The sequence below is a fragment of the Hippoglossus stenolepis genome, chromosome 14, assembly GCF_022539355.2.
Source record: "Hippoglossus stenolepis isolate QCI-W04-F060 chromosome 14, HSTE1.2, whole genome shotgun sequence".
NCBI lineage: Eukaryota > Metazoa > Chordata > Actinopteri > Pleuronectiformes > Pleuronectidae > Hippoglossus > Hippoglossus stenolepis.
This window is the reverse complement of record NC_061496.1, coordinates 26,730,333-26,753,285: the sequence shown is the minus strand read 5'-3', so window position 1 is coordinate 26,753,285 and position 22,953 is coordinate 26,730,333. Positions and strand designations below refer to the sequence as shown.

Below are 22,953 nucleotides of genomic sequence, written 5' to 3'. Positions count from 1 at the left end.
TTTTATGCTTGTGATTGTGCACTTGTCAGCCTGTTGTTACATGTAGTTGTGTGTTGTTGTGTGTCCACAGTGGAGGGCGCTGTCTAAAGACGAGCAGGCTAAATACTATGAAGAAGCTAAGAAGGAGAGGCAGCTCCACAATCAGGCAACACTATGCTCACATACAACTCATACATGTTCACCTCTTTACACTAAATGATGCAACGCAGTCGCTGCAGAGTTTTTATCTGCTGATATCAGATGGAGTAGGTTATTAATTTTGAAAAGAGGTCAGAACTAGCAAAGACACGCCACCAAATTTAATTAAATTTGATATTTGTATGAAAATTATGATTCAATACAAGTTTTTAAAAAGCAACATTTAGTTATGACAGTAATTTATAAGTGAACTGATCAGTGTCTCTGACTTAATTCTCCAGGAAATGAGCGTCTTCCCCACTGAACCGTGAGAGGCTGCCTCCTGCCCTCAGTGCACATCTTCAGCTCTACTCATCTCCCCTTATTCTTCTCGTTTTTAAATTCATTTTGCTCTAATGTTGATGTATCTCATGGAATGATAGTTATGTTTTGCTAGTTAGTTAGTTTGTGGTTGTAGTGCTTGTTATTTCTTGTCAGTGATTCTTTATATGTGTAAATAATCTCAACAGAATATTTACAATAAAACAACATCATTCCAAACACAGCTCATTGTAACCTCAGCTGAACGCCTGCTCAGGTGTTTTCAGTCTCATTACACAACAGACAAAAGGAGACAGTTTCAGAATGGATCACAGAACACAGGTTGGTGACCACAGAACATCTATTTGTCCAAAATGCAGAAGAGAGGGAGGACTAGAGTACCGTACAGCATGAGTGATTACACTATACACGTTGTTGATGGATCATTATAGCAGCCCTGGAATTTTAGCAATTTGTAGTTTTTTTCCCGATCTTTTCTCTTTACATATACTTAAGTACAGTCAGTGAAAAAGACACATGCTATTCCTATTCTCAAATGAATTACTGATTTATGTGAAAAATCCTCAAAAATAAAGCTTCACTATGTGATGCTTGGGATGATTCTCATTCCATTATGAGTGACAATGTTTGGTTTGTGAATTTGAGACAACATTTTTTCCAAGAAACATGTTGGGAATGGAGACTGTATGAAGAGTTTTGAAAAAGTGGCTTCAGCATTGACTGATACTTGTCAGCAAAATAAAAAACAAACTTGCCACTCAGTCTCCTTCCCTGTAGTTTGTGGCATCAACACAACCGAACAAGCAGTCCAGAGAATTTTCCTGTTGTTGTGATCACGTCTGACCCAGACAATCTCCTACTACGTGCTTCAGAAGTGAAAGGTAAACTCTAAAATCTAAAATCATAAAACATTTGTAGCTATAGCCTTGCATGCCCAGTTCCAGCAAGGCCTATGATTCAAACTACCCACAGGATCTAACAGTGGACCTGTTTTTAAATGACATCATGCATGTCAGTCTTTGCCAAGTGATTATATCCAGGCTGTGAAGTTTGACCATCTCAGTGTCAAAGTGATTAATAATTAAGCCCACAGTTGACTGCACAGATTCACATACCAGCACGATTGACTTAACTCTACAACACAGAGTTGGAGGAACTCACAAACAAGAGAGACGCTGGAGGACCGAGTGTCTGAAAGAATACACCACCATCTGCAAGACTGAAGTCAACATGTCTGCTGCTCTTACCACAGGTCTGAACCTTCTTTAACTTAACTTTATCTGTGCTCATAGGCTCAGTAACCGACTGACTCTACAACAAGCTTTATTTTCTAGCACGTGAAAAGCTGTTTTTTATGGACAGCTATCCAGACCACGTGGAACAGGAACAAAAGGAAAGAAGCAAAACATACAGATCATATTGTCATAACATTTAGTACATTTGAACTAACCAGGGTTAGGCAACTAATTTGGACTCACTAAAAAAGTCGGACTATCCTTTTACTTTCAGCCTGGGCAAAACGAAAGCTTTTGCTTTGAACACCCATTCGTCAAAGGGTGTAATAAGGAAACAGCAAAGGAAAAATTAAGTGACGTATCTTTGGTGCCTGTAAGTAGTGAAAAAAAAGTAAAGTAAAAAAAATGGAGAGGGAACAGTTGTGCTATCTAAAGCATGTGTACAGTACATCATTTTAATATAGGTCATGGTCCTGAGCTAATAAGGACAATAATCAAAAATGCTAATAAAAATGAAACAAAGAGCAGAATAAACGTTACTGACAGCAACAGATCAGTGAATATACACCAAGTATATATCAAGTAGCTTTTCTTCACTCTGTCAACCACTACTGTGTACAGTCAAATCAACCCAGAGCCTTCTAATCCAATGCACCTCTCCTTTCTTGATACCACCAAGTGACAGTGAAAGGGTTTCTCATCAGTTTAAATGAAACAATATGTATTTTTAAGTCCTAATTATAGTTTTCAATAGTTTTACATCATTTTTTATGCATGACCAGAGCTTATTCTAGGTCAACTCCAAAAGCAACGTACATAAAGAATTTGTCCCTGCTGCCTGTGGAAAATTACAGAAACAATGGTCATCCAGCTTTTCCACTATTTCAGAGTGTTATTGTCATTGACATTCTCCCATCCTCCACAGTCGTGTTGAGTTACAGTTGGCACCTGTACCTGTGTACTTTGAAATTCAACTTACATTTCTTTATCGCATTTTGAAGAGTTTTGAAACTGTTGAGAATGGTGTGTCTGTCCTCAAGACAGTGACATTCTACACTTGTTTGCAGGGAGCAGCTCCACTGGATTCACCACTGCAGCACCGCCCAGTACAGGCATGAGTCTTGATGCTGCTGACATCGCTGTGGTCGTCATTTATTTTATCTTTGTCATGGTCGTAGGAATCTGGGTAAGAAGTGACTCAGCCCACTTTATACATTATTTTCAATATCATTAAAGTACCAACTAGGCCTCAAAATGTTGCACTTTTACATGCAGTCTCTATGTTTCATGCAGTACAAGTTTTTTAAATCAATTAAAATTCAAAAAAACTTTATTTGTCCCCGGAGGGCAATTCTAAGGCACGTAGAGCATGTCAAAACAAGAAAGAAAACAATGATGACATGAATGTAAAAGGACGGTGAACAGGGTAACGGCTGTGAAAGCTGATTGTAAGAACGTACAATCCCTCCTTGGGGGAGAGTGCAAAAACAGTGTTTGACTTTAGTTTGTGATTGGGTGGGGGGTGTTAGGAGTTAAGGACAGCCCTTGAAACAAAGGTTGCCCTTCTCCTCTGAGTATAAATATATACCAATATTAAGTAGATGTTGAGTATTGTTGTTAATGGCTGGATCTGTCTCTGTCTCGTCTACAGTCATCAGTGCGAGCCAATCGTAGCACTGTAGGGGGCTACTTCTTGGCTGGCCGTTCAATGACCTGGTGGCCTGTAAGTACTGGTCATGCTGGTATGCATGTTTATTCCTCAGCTCCATGGTAATGTGCTATATGCTCCACATTCTACATTCATGTCAGAACAGTTATTCTGACACAGTCAGTTGTCAGCATTGTTATGTTTGCATATGGATGTTAATCCCTGAGCTTTATGACCAATACAAATGACAAAATGAACAAAGCTATTATTTAGCTTTATATAGAAATCAATCATCACACATTACAAGTACAGAGATAAAAAAACATCAAGACTTTGTCCAAGTGCTTCCAAAAACAAGATGTGCACCTTGTGTCACTCAGTGTTGTATCAGTTATGGCCCCATGATCATATTGTTTGGGGTCAGTTAATCAAAATATGCATAAAAGTCCTCAGCAGAGCATGAAAGGTAGAGACATTGCTGTAGTCACAAACCTGTGGCTAACACTATTCCATCTTGAATCTTGAGCAAAATACAGGGGTCCTGCTGCACAGAGACAAACAACTCACTTATTAGTTCATTTACTATTTGTCCCTGTGGCTCCTTAGTTATTATCCCCATTGTCTTCTTGTCCCGCATTTACATATTGATATGGTTTATATACTCAGTTAGTATTTTGTGGTGTCCAGAACAATTTGAATAATTACACAGTCACTAAAAGATTTATCAGACAGTCTACCAATTCATTGTTCTAAAATTTTTAACAAAAAAACTTTTGCTGTCATTGTGTATTGCCTGTGTGTGATTTCAGATTGGAGCCTCACTGATGTCCAGTAATGTCGGCAGCGGTTTGTTCATTGGTCTAGCTGGAACAGGAGCAGCTGGGGGCATCGCAGTTGGAGGGTTTGAATGGAATGTAAGAAACATGGTGGGCGGTATATGATGTGTGGCATTAGGCCATCAGACAAGTGGTTCTGCCACATCAGACCAAAGGGCTGTGTTGCAGCTCACCTCAGAGTCTCCCTCTGATTTCACTGACTGCCCTGTTCTGCACAGTCATTGTTCACTGTTGTGAATCCTCTCATGAATCCTCTCAAGATCATCATTGGACTTGTTCATTTCATCACATTATGTTCTTGGTGTAGCTTTTGAGTAACCATAATACAATCAATTTAAAAATGTTGATTACACAAAGGGGATCACAATTCACTCAATGATTTGACTTCCAGTGTGTAGTGTCAATCTTGTGTTATCCTTCGTGTACTGTATGCAGTGTCTCAGCTGTTCAACGGCACATGATACTTCAGAGTGTTTCTCTTTCACTCTTGAAATGTGTGTGTTTGTGCAGGCAGCCTGGGTCCTGCTGGCTCTGGGTTGGATCTTTATCCCTGTCTACATCTCTGCTAGTGTGGTGACCATGCCTGAATATCTGGGCAAACGCTTTGGAGGCCAGAGGATACGCATCTACATGTCTGTCCTCTCACTCATCCTCTACATTTTCACCAAAATATCTGTAAGACATACACACATTTATAGATATTCTTTTTATTCAGTGCCATACAAATGAGGTACAATCCAGCACAGTAAAACATTTGTTTGTGTGTGTGTGCGTGTGTGTGTGTGTGTGTGTGTTACCCAGTCAGATATATTTTCAGGTGCATTGTTCATCCAGGTGTCAATGGGCTGGGATATCTATCTGTCCACAGTCATACTGCTGCTGGTCACCGCTGCCTACACTGTAGCAGGTAAGCACACACATATCTTCAGAAATTCAATATTTATGTAAATTATGTATTTATGTTATGGGGACTAGCCATTTGTCCATGAAAGAAAAGTTCTCATCATGTGACTGTAAACAGATGTGTTTTGTCCGTAGGTGGTTTGGCAGCAGTGATCTACACAGATGCTCTCCAGACTGTGATCATGGTTGGGGGAGCATTTGCATTAATGTTCATTGGTAGGGTGCAGTCAAACACAGACACACACACACACACACACACACACACACACACACACACACACACACACACACACACACACACACACACACACACACACACACACACACATTTCCATGTTAGATATTTCACAGAATATAACTCCCTATTAATAATAAATAATAATAATAATAGTGTTATTTGTATTTCTTCCAGCATTCGACAAAGTTGGCTGGTACGAGGGCCTTGTGGACCTGTACATGTCAGCTGTTCCCTCAGTGACAGTCGCCAACACCACCTGCCACCTGCCTCGTAGTGATGCCTTCCGCATGTTCAGAAACCCTGTGACAGGGGACATACCCTGGCCCGGTCTGGTGTTTGGGCTCACAGTACTGTCTACATGGGTGTGGTGCACTGATCAGGTGACTTTTTGTACACTCATACATGTTGTTCCAGCTAACGAGGTACAAAGGGGGGGGTGCATCTGTGGCAGCCGCGTAGGACACAGTCCTCAGGGGAGGTGCACTAGGGGGGAGGTATGCAGTAGCCCTTTGTCGATTGCCTCTCCATGTGTGTCAGATTGCCTACAGACCAAACACTTCACATGTGCATGTCAATTATGCAATGTTGTGTAATGTTGTTGTACACTATATTGAAAAAGAATCCTGGTTGCAGTGCACATACAAATTTGCAGTCGGCCGCTAATTTCCTTATTTTCCAACGAATTTATTTTAGATGCGTTCTCTCTAGAGATACTAGGATGACTTCGGATTTTCTCACTTTTTTAATTTTATTCAGTTGACTTCATGATTGCTTTTATTCAGCTATGCTGATCGAGCTAAACTGCTCATGTTGTTTGGGGTTTAGCCAATCGAAACAATGTTACTGGAGGCTTGGTACTCTATTAAGTTGGGATGGTAATAGTTAGGATAAAGAATGTGTTGTCAGTCAAAGTCCTCGTAAGTAAAAAAGGACCAATGCGTGTGTGTGTGTGTGTGTGTGTGTGTGTGTGTGTGTGTGTGTGTGTGTGTGTGTGTGTGTGTGTGTGTGTGTGTGTGTGTGTGTGTGTGTGTGTGCAGGTTATTGTCCAGAGATCTCTGTCGGCCAAGTCTTTGTCTCATGCCAAAGCAGGCAGTGTGTTGGGAGGCTACCTCAAACTTCTGCCCATGTTCTTCATCGTGATGCCAGGCATGATCAGCCGAGCATTGTTCCCAGGTCAGTCTGTCTGCCTCTTTCTGTTGGACTGTAATGTCAAAGGTTCTTTATGTTGAAGCACGTGCACCTCATCAAACCAGTCTTTCAAAGACCATCATTCCTCCAGGTATGGGTGGAGAGGTTTGGAGGGCCTGTGGTCAGAGGGGATCCTGGTCTTAGTGCTGAAATCTTAAAGTGAGACTCAGGCCAGTCAGTAAATATTCCAATATAAATTATCACAGAATATAGTTTAATATAATTTATTCAAATCAAATGGCTTGCGACTGAATACAGGCGATGATTCAAATATGTATACCTGACTTAATAGTTCTAAGAAGTGTAGTCATATGCTTGCATTCTCTCAACACTGGCAAAATCGTTGCCCCTCTCCTGCTTACTCCACTTTAATATGTTACCAAAGTATCTGTAAGCCATATCAATGACATCATTACAACCTTAAACAGTGTTACTCCACTGTGTCAATGTTTAGCTTTCAGCAGGGTAGGTGGTGAATAACTAAATCAGGATTTCCCTGCTGAGATAATCCAGCACCACAACCCCACATGCTCAACTCAGCCCGACTGCTGCTGAAACCAGCTCTGTTATCAGCTCCACCCTCAACACTTCCTTTATACGCCAAACTTCATGACCCTTTTTGGCCCCTTCCAGCTTTGTGGATTTATTCATGCATCAAAGTGGCTCCTACATAATGGTTAAAATTAATATAATGTCAGTCAGTGCTATGTAATGTTAGTTTTGGATTTGGATGTACACTTTATATTTCTCTCTGTCTGCTACTGTCATGATACAGCATACTGTACTTACAGCACTGTAAAAGTATATATGTAGCATCAGATCATGTTAACACAATTTAATTACTGATGTCCACTGTGCAAGTATTGAAATTAAGGTAAAGATTTTGGCCTTTGTAAAAAAACATTTGGGGCATAAGCACCCCTTAAAAATGTTTGTAATTCTTCTTGTTTTCTCTTTTTACATGTGTCTAGAACTTGACTGGAGTCCACCTGTCGCAAACTGAACTCATTGTACAGATAGTTTTTCGAAAATACATATGGTACCATCTCCCACACTGTATGTCAGGAGAGAACCAATCCACGAGGCTAGGGAACTCTATGTACATTAAACTGCAATAAGGCACAGGTCAGGGTATAAAGCTATTTGTAAAGCTTTGAGAAGAGGTGGCATCTGATTGTGGTGGTGGATTCTGATTGTGGTTTCTACGTTTTTTCCCCCCGTAACTATTTTGGTAGTTTTTCCTTACTCTTGTTGAGGGTTAAGGACAGAGGATGTCACACCTTGTTACATTACATGTCATAAGCTCTATGAGACAAATTGTGATTTGTGAATATGGGCTAGGCAAATAAAATTGGATTGATTGATTGAAGAGAGGCCTTAATTATGAACTGGAGAAGGTTTGGAACCACCAGGACTCGTATAGTCTGACCAAACTGCATAAGTGACTTGAGAAAAAGGGGCCTTGATTTTCATAAATTATGAAAATAATATGTCACTAAATCATTTTATGTCATTGAATGTAGATTCATGGGCAAAACATAGCAGTCTATTAAATCAATTTAAGATGAAGTCTACAACTAAATAAAAGCGTGAAGGGCTTTAAATGCTTTGTGAAGCCACAATAGCCAAGTAATGTTTCACATCTTCTCTTTGTGTTTGCAGATGAGATAGGTTGTGTGGATCCAGTGGTGTGTCAGAGCGTGTGTGGAGCTTCAGTCGGTTGCTCCAATATCGCCTACCCTAAACTAGTGGTAGAGCTAATGCCTGCGGGTGAGTCACACACACGCACGATGCAATGTTTGTGTCATTCATGCACTTATATGATGAAAGTGATGCTGGCAGACAGAACTCAAATCAACACATCTTATAGAAGCAAAACTCAAAAACAAACAGACAAATCCTATTTCCAGGATCACTTACTTAGCTTTTTTCCAGAGCATCTTATCAGCTGATGGACTTTGTTTAGTAGCCATGGAAATGGCTCATCTGTCACCTGTTTATCTGGCCCTTTAAGTCAAGTCTGACACGTGAATTTGTGTTTTTTACCTTACACTGTGAGTCAGGAAACCAGTTTCAGGTAAAAGCTAAGGCTGTAGCAGGATTGTTGTCGAGGCAAAACTGGCAACCAATCAAAAAACACTGTCGTGCCACAACCGTGTCTCCTAGCCTCTGTCTTTTCCTTGTTTCTTAACACCTTTTTAAATCATGAAGAAGAGATGTAAGGAGAAGATGTGAGGAAAATAGGAAGTGAAAAAAGGCGAGCACAGTTAGTTTCTGATGACGTGGCACAGCTGGACCAGTGTCACTGTTCTTCTGTGGCCTTACTCACTTCTGATGTCCTCTCATATGACAAAACTGAATGCACAATATTGATCTCTGCATATTGTCCCTTAAAATGAATTGCTGGACAAACAACCTTGTATGGGCATTGGACATGTGCTGCATCATTATTGTTAAAAAGTTAATACATCTGGTATTTCACCATGAGTGAACCATCTGTTTGATTCTTCCCTCTGTGTAGGTCTTCGTGGTCTGATGATAGCAGTGATGTTAGCAGCTCTGATGTCTTCTCTGACCTCCATCTTCAACAGCAGCTCCACTCTGTTCACACTGGACCTCTACCACAGAGCCAGGCCGAAGGCTACAGAGATGGAACTCATGATTGTTGGAAGGTATGGATTTAAAGATCAACCAGAAAAACTCACGCAAGAGTCAAAGAGATTCACCTGTAAAATACTCAACCAAAGAACCGAACATTCATAAAATTCTGTAAAGAACCCTCAAATGACTGTAAGCACAGATCCCTCCTGAGTGTTTCCTCTAGCTCTCCCCCCTCACTGCATGCTCCGTGTTCCTCCGGCAACTCGTCTCTCTCCGCCATGCAGATATTCTCCACTGCGGAGGAAAAACAGCTCTGGCAAAAACAACCAATTACCATTGTTGTGGTAATTGGTATGTCCCTGATCTCTTGCTGAATGTTTATTACTGTAAATTGCCGTTTGGAGGAGTAAGTGAGGCCCTTTTGGGAGAATCCAGGAAGTGCATCTCCCCTTCACACACACACACACACACACCCGCTCCTTACGCACACACATCACCTCTTCACCAAATCTGCATAAAAGAGCATGCATGCAAATGTTTCTTTGTCTTTCACATCTTTACATATCCGCATGCTGTTAGATCTATTTGACCGTCTTTGACAAAGAATAAACATGCACTTAAAAGACCATTATACTGAGTTCTATTTATTTCAGAAGTCTCGACAAGTCAAATTTCCTCAGCAAACATAGTGTGTGTGTGTTTGATCTGCAGCTGGTTTCCTGGTTTACCCAGTCAAACACCTTCTATCAAACATTCACAACATTCCACCACTGAAATAACTGCTGTTTCCTCTGTGTTCACTGACATGTACAGTAAATCACATTTACAGGAGGCACCACACTCCTTGTTAATAGTGTGTGAGCTGGTTTGCAGTCTTAACAGTGAGGAGAAATAATTGAGACAGTCTGAGGGTGTAATATTAGGACAATGGATACTTAATGTTTTTCAAGTAAGACTTTGACTGCTTTGGGATAAACATCCTGTTTGTTTCTGAGTTTCTGAATTTCCATAGGTAAAACTTCTGATGACAGTGTCTGCTTGGTTAAGTGACTAATCTTACAGAAATATTCCCGTGGTTTCAGTCCAGTAAATCATGCATGCTTACTGACACATCACAATTTAGACGACATTTTTTGTCTCTGTCTTTGTTTACATTTAGAAGCTGTTGTGTCAAAAACATCTCATAATTCTTACAGTCAGGTCTCACGGCTCCATTCTTTGGATGTCCCCTGGATTAGCAAAGCAGCATACTAAGATAAAACAGGGAACATGTGCAGAACCCCCCGGTCGGTGTAGCAGGCAAAATACATTGGTTCAAGATAAATATCGTTGCCCACAACCGTGTTTGGACTCAGTGCTAAAAGGTGGAGGCTGGGGTGGTGGAGGAAAGTTGCCGGCAGCAGGGCGTGAGTGGCAGTGTAGCTGAGCAGGGATCAATGAGGAGGAGGTCTTATTGAAAGGGACCGCTTTGGTGAGAGAATGGGCTGTGATTGGTGGGTGACTGACGACCACCCATAAACCAGTAGCTGACAGCTCATGGCAGCTGAGCACATGACTCCGTGTCCTGCATGAAGTAACGCAATGCTTAATTTTACAGAAAAACTGTATGTATAAAATCATAATACTTACACCTCTACTACTCATGTGTAAGGTTTCACAGCACTCTTGTTCTTTAAAGCTCAGTAACAGCTCTGTAACATGTCACCGTCAGCTCTTCCCGCCACAGCCCTAAACTAATGTTTATGTTTGAATTTATATCTGATGTTTGGAAATGTTTTTTTAGGGTGTTCATCCTGGTCTTGGTGTGTGTCAGTATTCTGTGGATTCCAGTCATCCAAACGGCCAACAGTGGGCTGCTGTTTGATTATATCCAGTCAGTGACCAGCTTTCTTGCTCCGCCCATTACAGCTGTATTCCTCATGGCTATCTTCTGGCCACGTGCCAATGAGCAAGTAAGTCTCTCTCTCTCTCTCACGCACACACATGCACACACCACTTGTGCCGTGGGTCTGTTCTCGACACACTATTCTCAAATACTATTGTTTGTATGGTTGATGGATGCATAAATATAATGTATTTAAATACAAAGGGCCCATAGGGTAAAGAAAACAACAATTCATACAATTTAGATGAAACACACTAGTGAAAACATCACTAGGATTATTTTATTTTCAATTTCTGCCAATCCCTTTCACCTAAATCTCACATACTGGATCTTTAAAGAAGAAAAGTAAAAAGTGAAAAGCAATGTGAAAAGAAAATCTGTATCTACCTACTTTTCTGGATCCAGTCCCAAATTTTACAAGTTCCTCTCGGATCATGCCCCACCTCTCCACACAATTTCATGACAAACAGACAGACAGATACCAATCAAACATTACCTCCCCAGCAGTGGTAATAATACAATTTCATCAAGAGGTCATCATGATGACCTCTTGATGAAAGAGAAGTCCCTATGACGCTGCATTTAATATGATGTGTACTTTGTGTGTCTCAGGGTGCCTTCTGGGGTCTGATGGGTGGACTAGTGGTGGGACTGATCCGCATGGTTCTGGAGTTCTCCTACATGGCTCCCTCCTGTGGTCAGCCTGATCATCGGCCTGCTATCGTGGCCGATGTCCACTACCTGTACTTTGCTCTGATCCTGCTGGCTCTCACCTGCCTTGTGATTGCTGCTGTCAGCTTGGCCACTGCCCCAATACCTAAAGAACATGTAAGGAACACACCTTGCCTTCACCTCATTTATGTTGTTGTCTGTAAAATGAGAAACAGACACAATAAACAAATTGTGTTACAATGTTTGCAGAGGTAAAGGTTAGCTGATGGCTGTACACCACATTAAATATCCTGTAGTCTAGCTTCACACGCAGCACATTGCTCATAACCTGGGGCTTGCCAGAACCTGCACTTTAAGAATGCTTCCTTTCTTTGTGTTTCACGTAAAGATCGTGATCCAGGCCCCTGCTGGAGCCAGCAAACCTTTTTATGCTGCTCTAATCAGTACTGCCATCAGTCCCTGAAAGTATGGACTATTACATCCTTCATAAAGGTGCTCTATTTCATGCCAATATCCAAGTACCTGCAACAGGATCTCACCTCCTGAGCAGTGCTGAAATATAGGAGAACATCTGTAACAAAAACAAAACTGTTGACATGGTAACTTACTGCAGTAGAAAAGTGCTGACATAGGGAACCTTGTATCATCTCCTCATTTGGTTGGTAACAACAGCAGTTTTTGTGCTTTACAGTTAAGGACGAGAAGCATTTGTTTTTTTAATAACGCAGGACCAAATACCACTTCTTCTCTTTCTCTCCCCCCCAGCTGCACCGGCTGACCTGGTGGTCCAGATACAGCCAGGAGCCTCGGCTCGACCTCACAGGACCCCCGCTAACTCCAGACCCTGTGGACTCTGATCACGAGCCTGACCGTTCGCCACATTCCTGGTGGCGGAGAGCTGCTTTGCGGCTCTGTGGTCTGACTGGTCCCAACACTGGCTCTGTACCGCCAGTGACTGAAACTAATGAGCTGAACTCCCTGCAGGAGGATCCTTTCTGGAGGAATGTCTGCAACATTAATGCTCTGCTGCTGCTGACTGTTAATGTGTTCCTCTGGGGATACATGGCTTAATGCAGTCATGAAATACTGAACACAATGTTTTCACTAAGGTTAGACTGGAGTATTGGCATTTGGTCATGCGTTGAACATGTTTGAAATGAAAGCCTTGGTTCAGTGGACACTGGTTAAACCGGTCAGTTGCTGTGCTGAATCTGTATTCTATGAAACAACAGACATTTATTATCTAATATCTGTTCATGGTGCACTCTGATTTAACCACTGACAAGGCCTATGACCGACTTACTCTGAAATCACTTTTTAAACACTGCCCTGTCTGAGTGGCACTCGAGCACTTATTCTTACTCACCTCTCAGAGGTGGGGGAGCCACAATAAATGGAGAATCATGGAGAAGATGAGAAAAACTTTGTTCTGAACTCAAACTCAATGTTGTGCTCATTGTCAAAGTAATGGGCCCTTTTAGCCCCCTCCACTAAAACTGTAATCCCTCATTGCTATGTGATGTTTTTTCAGGCTAAAAATAAATCGGGGGATGGGGGATTTGGATTCGGACCAGGAGGCAGATCCAAACCAAAACTAATTAATGGATCTTGATATCTTTGAGTGTGTGATATTTGGTGCAGCTTGTTTTAAGTAAAGGGGACTGTTGGGTCTTGGCAGAAGTACACACTCTACTTAGTACCACTCTAGTTATGGTTATGGAAAACTGAGGCATCTCAGCATCAAACCTTTGCCAAACAAATCTCACGAAACAAAATAAAATTATAAAAAACTACAAAAATAGGTTGGCAAAAAACAAACAACAGAAGCAGATATTTTGTTAAGACAAAAAAATGTAAGATCTAGGTCCTTAATAATGCTGTAGTGTTCATTATGTTGTAATTTGTTGATTCAAGTGGCTTCCATGACAGGCAGGATGTAAGCAATGTCAAAGCTTATTAAGTAGATGGGTTATTGTTTGGAGCTCCGGATAGTGTCCCTGGCAAATGGCATCTATGTGTTATGCTGACCTGTCCTTGCAGACATATTGTTGATCTTCCACTTTAAATAAACTGCAATGTTTGATAAAATCTCTGATATTCTGCTTAATCAATATTTCAGTTTTCAAAAATGAAAGCTACTACTTGTATTGAAATCTCTCTAATTTCAAACTTATCGTTAAATTATTTACTTTTGTGAAGTTGTTCTTGATTTAGTTTCTGTCCCAATCATGAGCAATGACTTCAAAGAAACAAACACTGAACAGATACAGAAAAGTATTTATTATTTCACAAAATAGAAAAAGTGTCCAAAAATATTTTGGAGAGTTGCAAGAATTATGTGGAATAAAGACATCTGAATGGTGGTTCATCAGTAACAGCAGGTTCATACAGCTGCGCCTTATTTATTGAAGTGCTCACTATAGAGTAGAGGGAGACAGGAAGTAGAATGGAAGTAGTGACAGTAAACACCGACACCATCATCTGGTATCCACCGGCTGGCGTAATGTCTCAAACTAAACGAGCTGAGTCTAGTCTGTGAAGCGCTTATGTCTCAGTGAGGCTGTTGGTCCTGTTTGAAGCAGGCGGCAGCGCAGTTCCTGGGCAACAGATGCTGCCTTGTGGAGCTTTAGTTGTTCTGGGAGGACTGCTGCATGATGACTGAACAGAGACTCAACATCTGCAGGTACTCATCTGCACCATCTGACAGGCACTTACTCACAACCTGCAGCAGAGAGGAAACAAACACAAACTGAGAACTTCAGGAAGGAAGGAATCATTCCATGAAAAAAATAATTCTACATGATGACGGTTTAAGGCCCTAAAAAAAAAAATCATAAAATGACTGTCTGTTGAAACTCAAGATCCTTCATCAGATGCTAAAACCTACTGCTGTGTTTGGTTGGACAAAAGGAGTGGGAGTGGCATCCTCTCCTGTTACTGCTATAAGAGGAGAAGGGAAGACTAAATGTGGAAATGCAGCCAAAACCCAGGCAGGTCTTACAAAAATCAAATCAACCCTCCTACAGGGGTGTGTGCATAAATGTCATGTACGGTTTGTTAAATCACATTATATGGAATGATGAACCCTAATGTAGTTCTAAATTATATTTAGTCTCGTGAACTGACATGGATTCAAAATGTATCAGATCTGTCTTCACACTGCAGTTAACTGATCAACTTTTCATGTCATGAGTAATAGTGTCCATTAGGGTTAGTATACATACTTTACTACGTATATACAAATGATTTCATATGTATTTTGTTACATCAATCACCTATTATGTGTCCAGTTGGTACTGATCAAGTAGTGACCAGCGTTGCTGCATTTGCTTTCTCCCAATTAAATGTGATTTCCCATTTTTCTTTCTTCCGCCCTGCAGGATCATTGTAGCTCCACCAGGGAGCGCTGCATTAGCTCACTTACCGCCATCTTCTCTGTGATGGCCGACTTCTGCTTGTCGTTCAGGTCCTGTTCTATGATCGACTCATGGAGCTGACCCAGAATCTGTGTGGCTGCGTAGCCTTCATCCACCATGTCCTGACAGAGGAGACATTCAACGTGTGAGAATGTGCGAAGGGTGAGGCAAACGCATCGCCTAACATGTTCACTGCATGTCAACATCAGGGAGAACCACAGTGGTGTGATCCTTTAATGAGGAGCATTACAGATAAAGCCGGCTTTTGGGGTTCTTTTAACTCGTAATGCTTTGGGCTACAATCTTCAGTGTGAAATATTCAATTTCAAACAACAAACAAACACAACAAAAATATTTCCACACCGGGTGTCGCATTGTCTCGAATGAACTGAATTTTTTAAACAACCATCAAAAGATCAAAGGCCGTCCGGCATTTTTCATTCTGACAAGAACACTGAGGGCAATCTACCTTAACATTAAGTAACTCACATGTAACACTGAAAAAAGACTCATGCAGACCACCTGAAGTAGTGCTGGTGATTCCAGTCTTGACTGAGGCAGCAGAGCGCCGGTTCACCCATTCCACACAAAATTCAAAATAGCCAAACCTAATGACAAACTCCTTTACAGTCCTCTTAAACTGATATCCATGAACGCCTGTGGATGGATGGGACTTGACACAAGGAAGAAACCATTAAAGATTGGTGTTGATGTGAATCAGGGGGTGGATCCAGGAATTGTCTTTCACTTTCTTTAACATTGTGAAATTTTCCAACATTTTTGTGGATTTCTCAAAGAATATTTGATTCATCTTGCTAAAAAAACAGTCATGGTTAAGGGACTGATATTTATGATGGTAAACAACTTGGTGTAGATAAAATAAAAATAAAAAAAATCGAGATCTTGTGAATGTAAATGTGGTTTCATAAGAAAATTGTTGTTTGGCCTTGGAGGAGGTATGTGCTGTACTGAGTATCACTGTAGTTGTCCCTGGTTAATTCATATTTTGATCATAAATGTCTTATTCCGTAAAATTGCATTATTCATATTTGCTTATTTAGGCCCAGTGCTCTAGTGCCCTCTGCTGTCACTGCAGGAAAGAATGTATTAATTCTCTTCAGGTGGTACTGACATGATACACTTATAAACAATCTATAGTTTTTTTTCTGTAAATTGTTGTTTTTAAACAAACATTGCCATTAAATAGGCTTGTTGTCTCATCATTAAAATATAAATATTAAAATATTTTTTTTTATAAAAGTCTATCAAAAATAATGAAGACTTCAAGTTAGTACACAGAAAGGGACAAAACATGTCCGTAAACCTACCCTGACAGCAATCTCTAGTTTCTCAAATGTTCCTTTGAAGCAAATCTGGAGCAAGTTGTCGATCATCTTTGGAGGAACGACCTATAAGAGAGCACAACAGTGACATGACGGGAATGTATGGTAAGATTTAACAAATGAAACGAATCGTGCATCATCAGTTGCTCCAGTCTCCTACATAACACAAGAAGTGTGTCTCACCCCGGCTATGTCAGTGATAGCCTTCTCTGTGATCTCTTTGCCGACGCCGAGGCGTGCAGCGCTCTGGAGGAAGGTGATGGCTTTCCGCAGGTCTCCCTCAGACACCCTCACCAATGCTGCTATACTCTAGATGAACAGAAACAAACATCATACTCCTTCTACACAAACTGGGTAAGTAAAGCAGCAGCACAAGTTTTCAGCATGCTGGACTTTCATACATGAAACATGCTGGTAGACAGCTGGTGGAGACACTTCGGCTGAAATGCATCCTGTTACATGGTGAAAGCTTCAGAAAAACAGTCCCAACAACAGTTTCAATAGACAAAATGTGTGACTCAGGAAGACAGCATGCACTCGAAAACATACAGTATGTACACAACTGTGCAAAAGGAAACATTTTCCAGACAGACTAGTCTTTTGTCATTTTATTCATTCTAAATAACTTGTGCTACTGCACTCTCTTCAGGTTGAACATGCTGCCAGCTCATAGTGGCTTCAGAAGATCCTGAGAGATGGATAGATAAATGAATCAATCAATTAATTTATAATATCTAAGGATTATGTCAAATGAACAGATTTGGAATATGTATTAATATTGAAGGTAATTGTTTGTAGCCACTCTTAACAGTTCCTAAGTGATAGAGTTTATAGCGTAACATTTTCTTCCTGAATTTTCAAAAACACTAATTTAGTCAGAAATCATTATGCCTAATGATTGGTTTGCTTTTTTTCCCATATATGTCTAAGTCATATGCCCATATGAATGAAGTTTAATGAAAGCCATGATGAGGCTGCACCATTATGAATAAATCAAAATCATGAGCAGAAGCAGAAGCAAAAAGAGACTTTTTTTTTGTAGTACAAAGATTGAAATTATAACCCTAAGCCCCTACTCCTTCCGATTAACTTCATGTATGTAACATTTCCATATTAACCAATCATTTAATCCATATGGACTTGTAGTATATACAAATTATAAGCAAGACAACTATTCCATACACCAGATCATCTGCCTCATTATGGTTTGCCAGTTTACAGATTTTTTTCTTCCTGTTATTTACTGGAACACTTGGTAATTTATACCATTCAGTGATTGCTAAAGCCCAGTCAACACTACATGATCTTCAGCCCAATTTGCCAGTCGCTGACCAAAGCCCCTGATAAGTGATTGACTGGCAGTCCCCAAACGCTATGTGTGACCTCTTCAATAAGGCTCGCAGACTTGTCCCAAACAAGCAGACTCCAGATATATAACCTACTTGAAATCTAGTTGGAGTCAGAGTCAACTCCAACCTGTCAGAGTGCAGGATGATGTGAAGGTGGTGAAAGTACATATAGTCCTGAGGTGCCCCCTGATTTTTCCCACTGCACACTGTAATTGGGGAAATTAAGCAAAGCCATGTATGTGAGGGACAGGGTAACACAAACTCTGTGCAGCTACATAAACTTTATCAGGCTTGGACGGGTTCAGACAAAAAAACCAAAAAGAAACTGAAGCCTCGATCCATTCTATACAACTGTCTACTGAAGCATTTTTTCGTCTGGGTTGATGTGTCTAACACAGCAGGAGGATCAGTCGGTGTTTCTTCTCATGTGTGTTTGGAATTAAACGTAGAAGTGTATTACCCCCAAACGCTAGTCAGTAGTGTAGTATGAACTCACTCTAAGTCACGTAGTGGGAACTCGGTTTAAGAAAATCCTCTCACTCCGACAGCTGTGACTGCAGTAACCGTTGCTTCCCCTTGAAAGCCTCTTCTCTAAAGGCTGCTGCACACTTGAGGATAATTGGGACGATTTTAGACCTGATTCGCCTCTTCCGACAATTGCAGGGGTGTTCCCGACTAGGCCAGTCGGTGCTGATTATCGTCCCAGATAATCCTGAAGTGTGAGGGGTTTCCCAAACAATCCTGATAATACCGAATAAGTTGGAGGCCCCATGATCTCAAATCCATAATCAGCTCCAACAGAAACATGCAAAAGCCAATGAGAGTGGGCTGACCAGGAAGCGTCACCCACCGGATGTAGCGTACTGCAACTAAAAACAACAATAAAGCTCACGATGGAAAATGTATAAGCCAATTCCACCTTCTCAGCCATGACTACATCCATAGTTTTGTTTTTTGTTTTTCGCTACAAAGCAGACCACACAACATTGGTCCTCCTCCATGTTTTGTCTTTCTACTGAAGTCTGAAGGGTGGTGGGAATGCACCTAAAAGTTATTTGCCAACCGCGATAAAAAACTGAAGAATCTTGGGAGTTTCTGAGCAATTTCAATCGCCACTGTTACATTGTTTACTACAAATGGCAAGTATGAGGTCTTATGTTCTGTCCAAGTCAGCCAGTGTGTGCGTTCTGGCAATTTTAAGATTAAAAATCTGTTAAATCTGTCATTGTCTGTGTTCTCCCACGTTTTTAGAGTTGAAAATCCTCAAGTGTGAAGCAGCCTTAAGTCAAACATCTTGAGAAAGACAGTATTTAGCATCAATTTCATGTTGAACTCTTTATTGCCATCGCAGAGCATTTTTATTACTCTGTAATATTCTTTCTTTTTACCTGTTTGGTGAACTTGAGGTTCTCCTTGTCACAGATAGCCAGCAGGCGTTCTTCTTGTATCTGATTGGCTAAAGGTTTGAAGCGAAACTTGGAACATCTGGACGTCAAAGGCTCAATAATCCTAGAGAAGACAGACACACAGCAAGGTCAGGATCAGTCATGCAGAGTATGTTTGTGTACTGATGATCTATCGGCCAGCTGACCTGCTGATGTAGTTACAGATGAGACAGAAGCGGGTGGTGCGCGATTGCTTCTCCATGGTTCGTCTGAGAGCGGCCTGAGCTGGTGCTGTCATGGAGTCTGCTTCGTCCAGGATGATTATTTTAAAAGGAGGACATGGCTTCCCACTACAAAAACACAGCAAAGGAGCTTTAGCAGTTCAGCATTCACTGACTAAGAGATACATCTCACTCCCCATAAAAATGATATATTTTTTTAAAGTTCATAGGGTTATTACAGAGAAAGCATTTGGAAAATTGCTCTATATTTGAGTGTGCATGTGCTGATCGGTGTTGACTCACTCTTTACGAGTCCCAGCCACAGTGAGCTGAGCGAAGTTCTTAACCTTCTCTCTGACAACCTGGATGCCTCGCTCATCTGAGGCGTTGAGCTCCAACACCCTCTGTCTGTATAGCTCAGGACTGGAGGAGAGACAGTGGAGGAGACACAAGATTCATCCATGAACAGGAAAAAGAATAATGATCAACTCAAGGGGAAAAAAGCTAACTGACATTTGAGGAAATGTAAAGAGCGGACGCTTTTCACAGCATTAACCGTTCACTCACCCATATAGTTCTCTGGCAGCAGCTAAGATGGTGGAGGTCTTTCCTGTTCCAGGAGGACCATAGAACAGTAAGTTGGGAAGCTGCAATAAAAACACAAGGAGACGCAGTGAGACATTGCCTTCATGTCTGTGTAGGAGAGCAAAGACGCTGTATAATTACGCTCGTGTTTGTCTTTGTACCTTTTTAAGCACTTACTTAATCTCTTTATATCTGCCTTTATATTGTTGTAATATGACTGATTCATTGTAATATTGTTATTTAATTAAATGTGTCTAGAAGAAGTACAGAATTGAGGAAAAAATAGATAAAACAATTGACAAAAACAATATAAGTGTTTATGCACCGGACCAACAAAATGATTAAAGGTGAAAAATGTGACAAAGATGAAAACTTCAAGACATCACAGTTTCTATTTGTGTAAATAATGTCCACTGACAGAGTGGGATACTTACATCAGCTCCTTCCAGAGACTTCTTCAGCACTGCCACCACCTCGTCCTGAAAGGCCACCTCATCAACAGACTTAGGCCTGCTGTGGTTTGCAAAAAGAAATACTGTTGATACTTATAATATTTACCATACTGGCAACACTTATTCATTAAGCATATTTATACAACCTTGCAAGGATAAGATCTTAAGCACAGATTTAATACACCCAGTCCTCAGTTTTTTGGGGTACACTTGTAAAATCTATATAATCTCTTACAGCTCTACCATTATGCCAGTGTCTGTCCATAAGTCAATAAGGTCACATTGTTGGAAATGTGTAAATCCAATCATGTCTTTCCTGAGGTCATAGTTAAAGTTGTTGTAATGGACTACATTATACTGAGAGCTATTTTTTGACCTTCCAATTTGTGAATATGAGGGAGTCTGAATTCTTCTTCTCACAACAAACAGTCCCGGAGAACTCCACCATCATTAAATCAATGATAAAACAAGACTGTATTAAGCCCTCTAGGACAACTTCAACTAAAGCCAAACATAATGGGAATTGCAACTGAATAGTTTATGAAGACACAGTACAGTGCAGATGTATGTAATAGAATCAAATGGACACTCAGTGTATACCATTGACCTTTGGTACTAGAGAGTACATGAAGGGCTGGGTGATGTATCAAATACATAAATGTAAATGGACAGTGTGTAAAATATCTACACTGTGAAAAATGTATTATCAGGCCATGCAAAAAGCCAGCTGCATTAGGTGTTTTCTAATCAAGGCAGTCCCATTAACTTGTATGCAAATAGTTACATGATAGTTTGCAGGATATGAAACGTGTGCAGGGAAAAAAACATATGATTCTTGCAAGAATCATAATTCTTCATTCACAGAGGACAGACGTTTGTGGTTTGAGCCACAATATGATGCTCCTTGTTCTTTTTTAAATGTAAATGTCAAGCATTTTTAATCAGGAGTCAGTTTTGAATGAAATCACAAGAAAAATCACGAACCACCCTAATTAGTTTTCCAACATCTTGCAGGGGGGGAATGAATATTCTACAGTATTCTCTTGGTTAAATCACACCAGGTAAAGGAATGCTGTAAAAGTTTCTCCTGTGCCCAGTGCTTCTGATTCTGGTAGATTCGTATATTTACACGAACACAGCATACAATCCACCTTTGGGCTTCATACTTACTATTTTTCTACCCATGGAATAGCCTTGGCTTTCTTCTCTGTACTGGGCCCCGATGCCGACTTGTCTTTCTGGGGTCTGGTAGTTTGAACAGTTGCTCCTTTCAAAAAGGCCTGCATTTCTGCTGATGTCTGGTTTTGGCTAAAGCAGCAAAAACACACCAAACCAACATTAAGATGCATAAAGAGACAAACAAATTGATAAATGTGAGACAAAGAAGCAGCTGAAGCACGGGGCTTTCCTTATAAAGAAGATGCAGACAAACTAACACCTGTAGCAGCAGAGAGTACACACTAAAGCCTTGCAGACATTTAACTTGCAGACTTTCAGTCATTTCACTTAGACACGAACTGGGACTACAGTGGAAATGCTAATTACCATGGCCAACTCTGATATCTGCGTTATCCAGTTTTTGAAAAGCTAAGTTAAAGAAGAATCACGTGTCCCCAAAATCTGCACTTTAACTCTCTTAACTGTGCAATATTCAATCTGCCTGTGCAATACATTGGTTCATGTGTAATCCACTCACTGTTCACGCTGTTCTTGTTTTTACACTAACTGTACATATTAGTTTTTATTCAATTTATATATTTTTTACATTTACCAACACTTAAGTATGGTATATTATTACTTACTGATGACTGTTTTTGACTCTTGCTGCTGTAGTATTGCAAATTTCCCCAGTGGGACTAATAAAGGATTATATTATCTTATCCTAGAAAATAGATTGCTGCAGTAAACTCTCACGTTTGATTTGTTCGACATTACAGCAGGAAAAACAAAACTAACACCAGGTTGACGTAGCTCGACTGTAAGAGGATATTCAATACGTTTGGTTAAGGGTTAGGACAACAGAGCTAAAGTTATCAGCTTATCAGGTTGTAGCCATGCTAGAAACGAGAAGAATGACAATAACATTGATAGATTTAAATGAAGTCTGGCAGAGCACCTCTCCGCACCATCACTGCCGATGTGATTAAGTTTTACAAGCTGTTGATCTCACGTTGTTTAGCGTCATACGGCTACTGACCCGCTAACACCACTGAGCCGGAGGTGTTTACTAATGGTTAGCTAAGAGTATTAGCCAGTTGTTCGCTACAGTACACATGGAGCTCACCTTATATATCAACCGCTGTGAAGACCAACTCGGACCCAAGTGTCGGAGTCAGTGCGTGTCACAGGCTGAACCAGAACTATGATGTCAAGTCCTCGAGGAGCCGCTTGTTGTCATGTGGCGCAGCGGCAAGATCTTCCCGCTCTGGCGGCGAACAAAACTTCCGCCGACGTCATGTTGTGGCTTCCAATCAGATGCTGCGGATGCTGGAGTCGGCCCCGCCTCTCCTGTGCTCGTGCACATAGAGGAGCTGTTC

The 22,953-nt window shown here is 40.8% G+C and overlaps 2 protein-coding genes across 3 annotated transcripts; one reads left to right on the top strand and one right to left on the bottom strand.

Moving 5' to 3' along the window:
* The first annotated feature begins 2,772 nt into the window (after positions 1-2,772).
* Positions 2,773-12,736, top strand: slc5a9 (solute carrier family 5 member 9). The gene is made up of 13 exons (XM_047343056.1): positions 2,773-2,880; positions 3,346-3,417; positions 4,152-4,256; positions 4,689-4,853; positions 4,980-5,085; positions 5,217-5,297; positions 5,494-5,699; positions 6,357-6,492; positions 8,170-8,277; positions 9,029-9,179; positions 10,892-11,060; positions 11,606-11,821; positions 12,431-12,736. The coding sequence occupies exons 1-13, from the start codon at positions 2,809-2,811 to the stop codon at positions 12,734-12,736; spliced, it is 1,893 nt and encodes a 630-aa protein (XP_047199012.1). The 5' UTR covers positions 2,773-2,808.
* Positions 12,737-13,930: 1,194 nt separating this feature from the next.
* Positions 13,931-22,865, bottom strand: rfc4 (replication factor C (activator 1) 4). Of its 2 annotated transcripts, none has more exons than XM_035177576.2 (11): positions 22,701-22,865; positions 21,587-21,724; positions 20,399-20,477; positions 19,947-20,026; positions 19,683-19,802; positions 19,365-19,508; positions 19,162-19,282; positions 16,608-16,733; positions 16,410-16,490; positions 15,090-15,203; positions 13,931-14,387 (listed from the first exon to the last, which is right to left on the bottom strand). In XM_035177576.2, the coding sequence occupies exons 2-11, from the start codon at positions 21,700-21,702 to the stop codon at positions 14,292-14,294; spliced, it is 1,077 nt and encodes a 358-aa protein (XP_035033467.1). In that variant the 5' UTR covers positions 21,703-21,724; positions 22,701-22,865; the 3' UTR covers positions 13,931-14,291. The 2 variants fall into 2 exon arrangements, with proteins under 2 accessions (XP_035033467.1, XP_035033468.1); XM_035177577.2 differs by having other exon boundaries at positions 21,587-21,714.
* Positions 22,866-22,953: the final 88 nt, after the last annotated feature.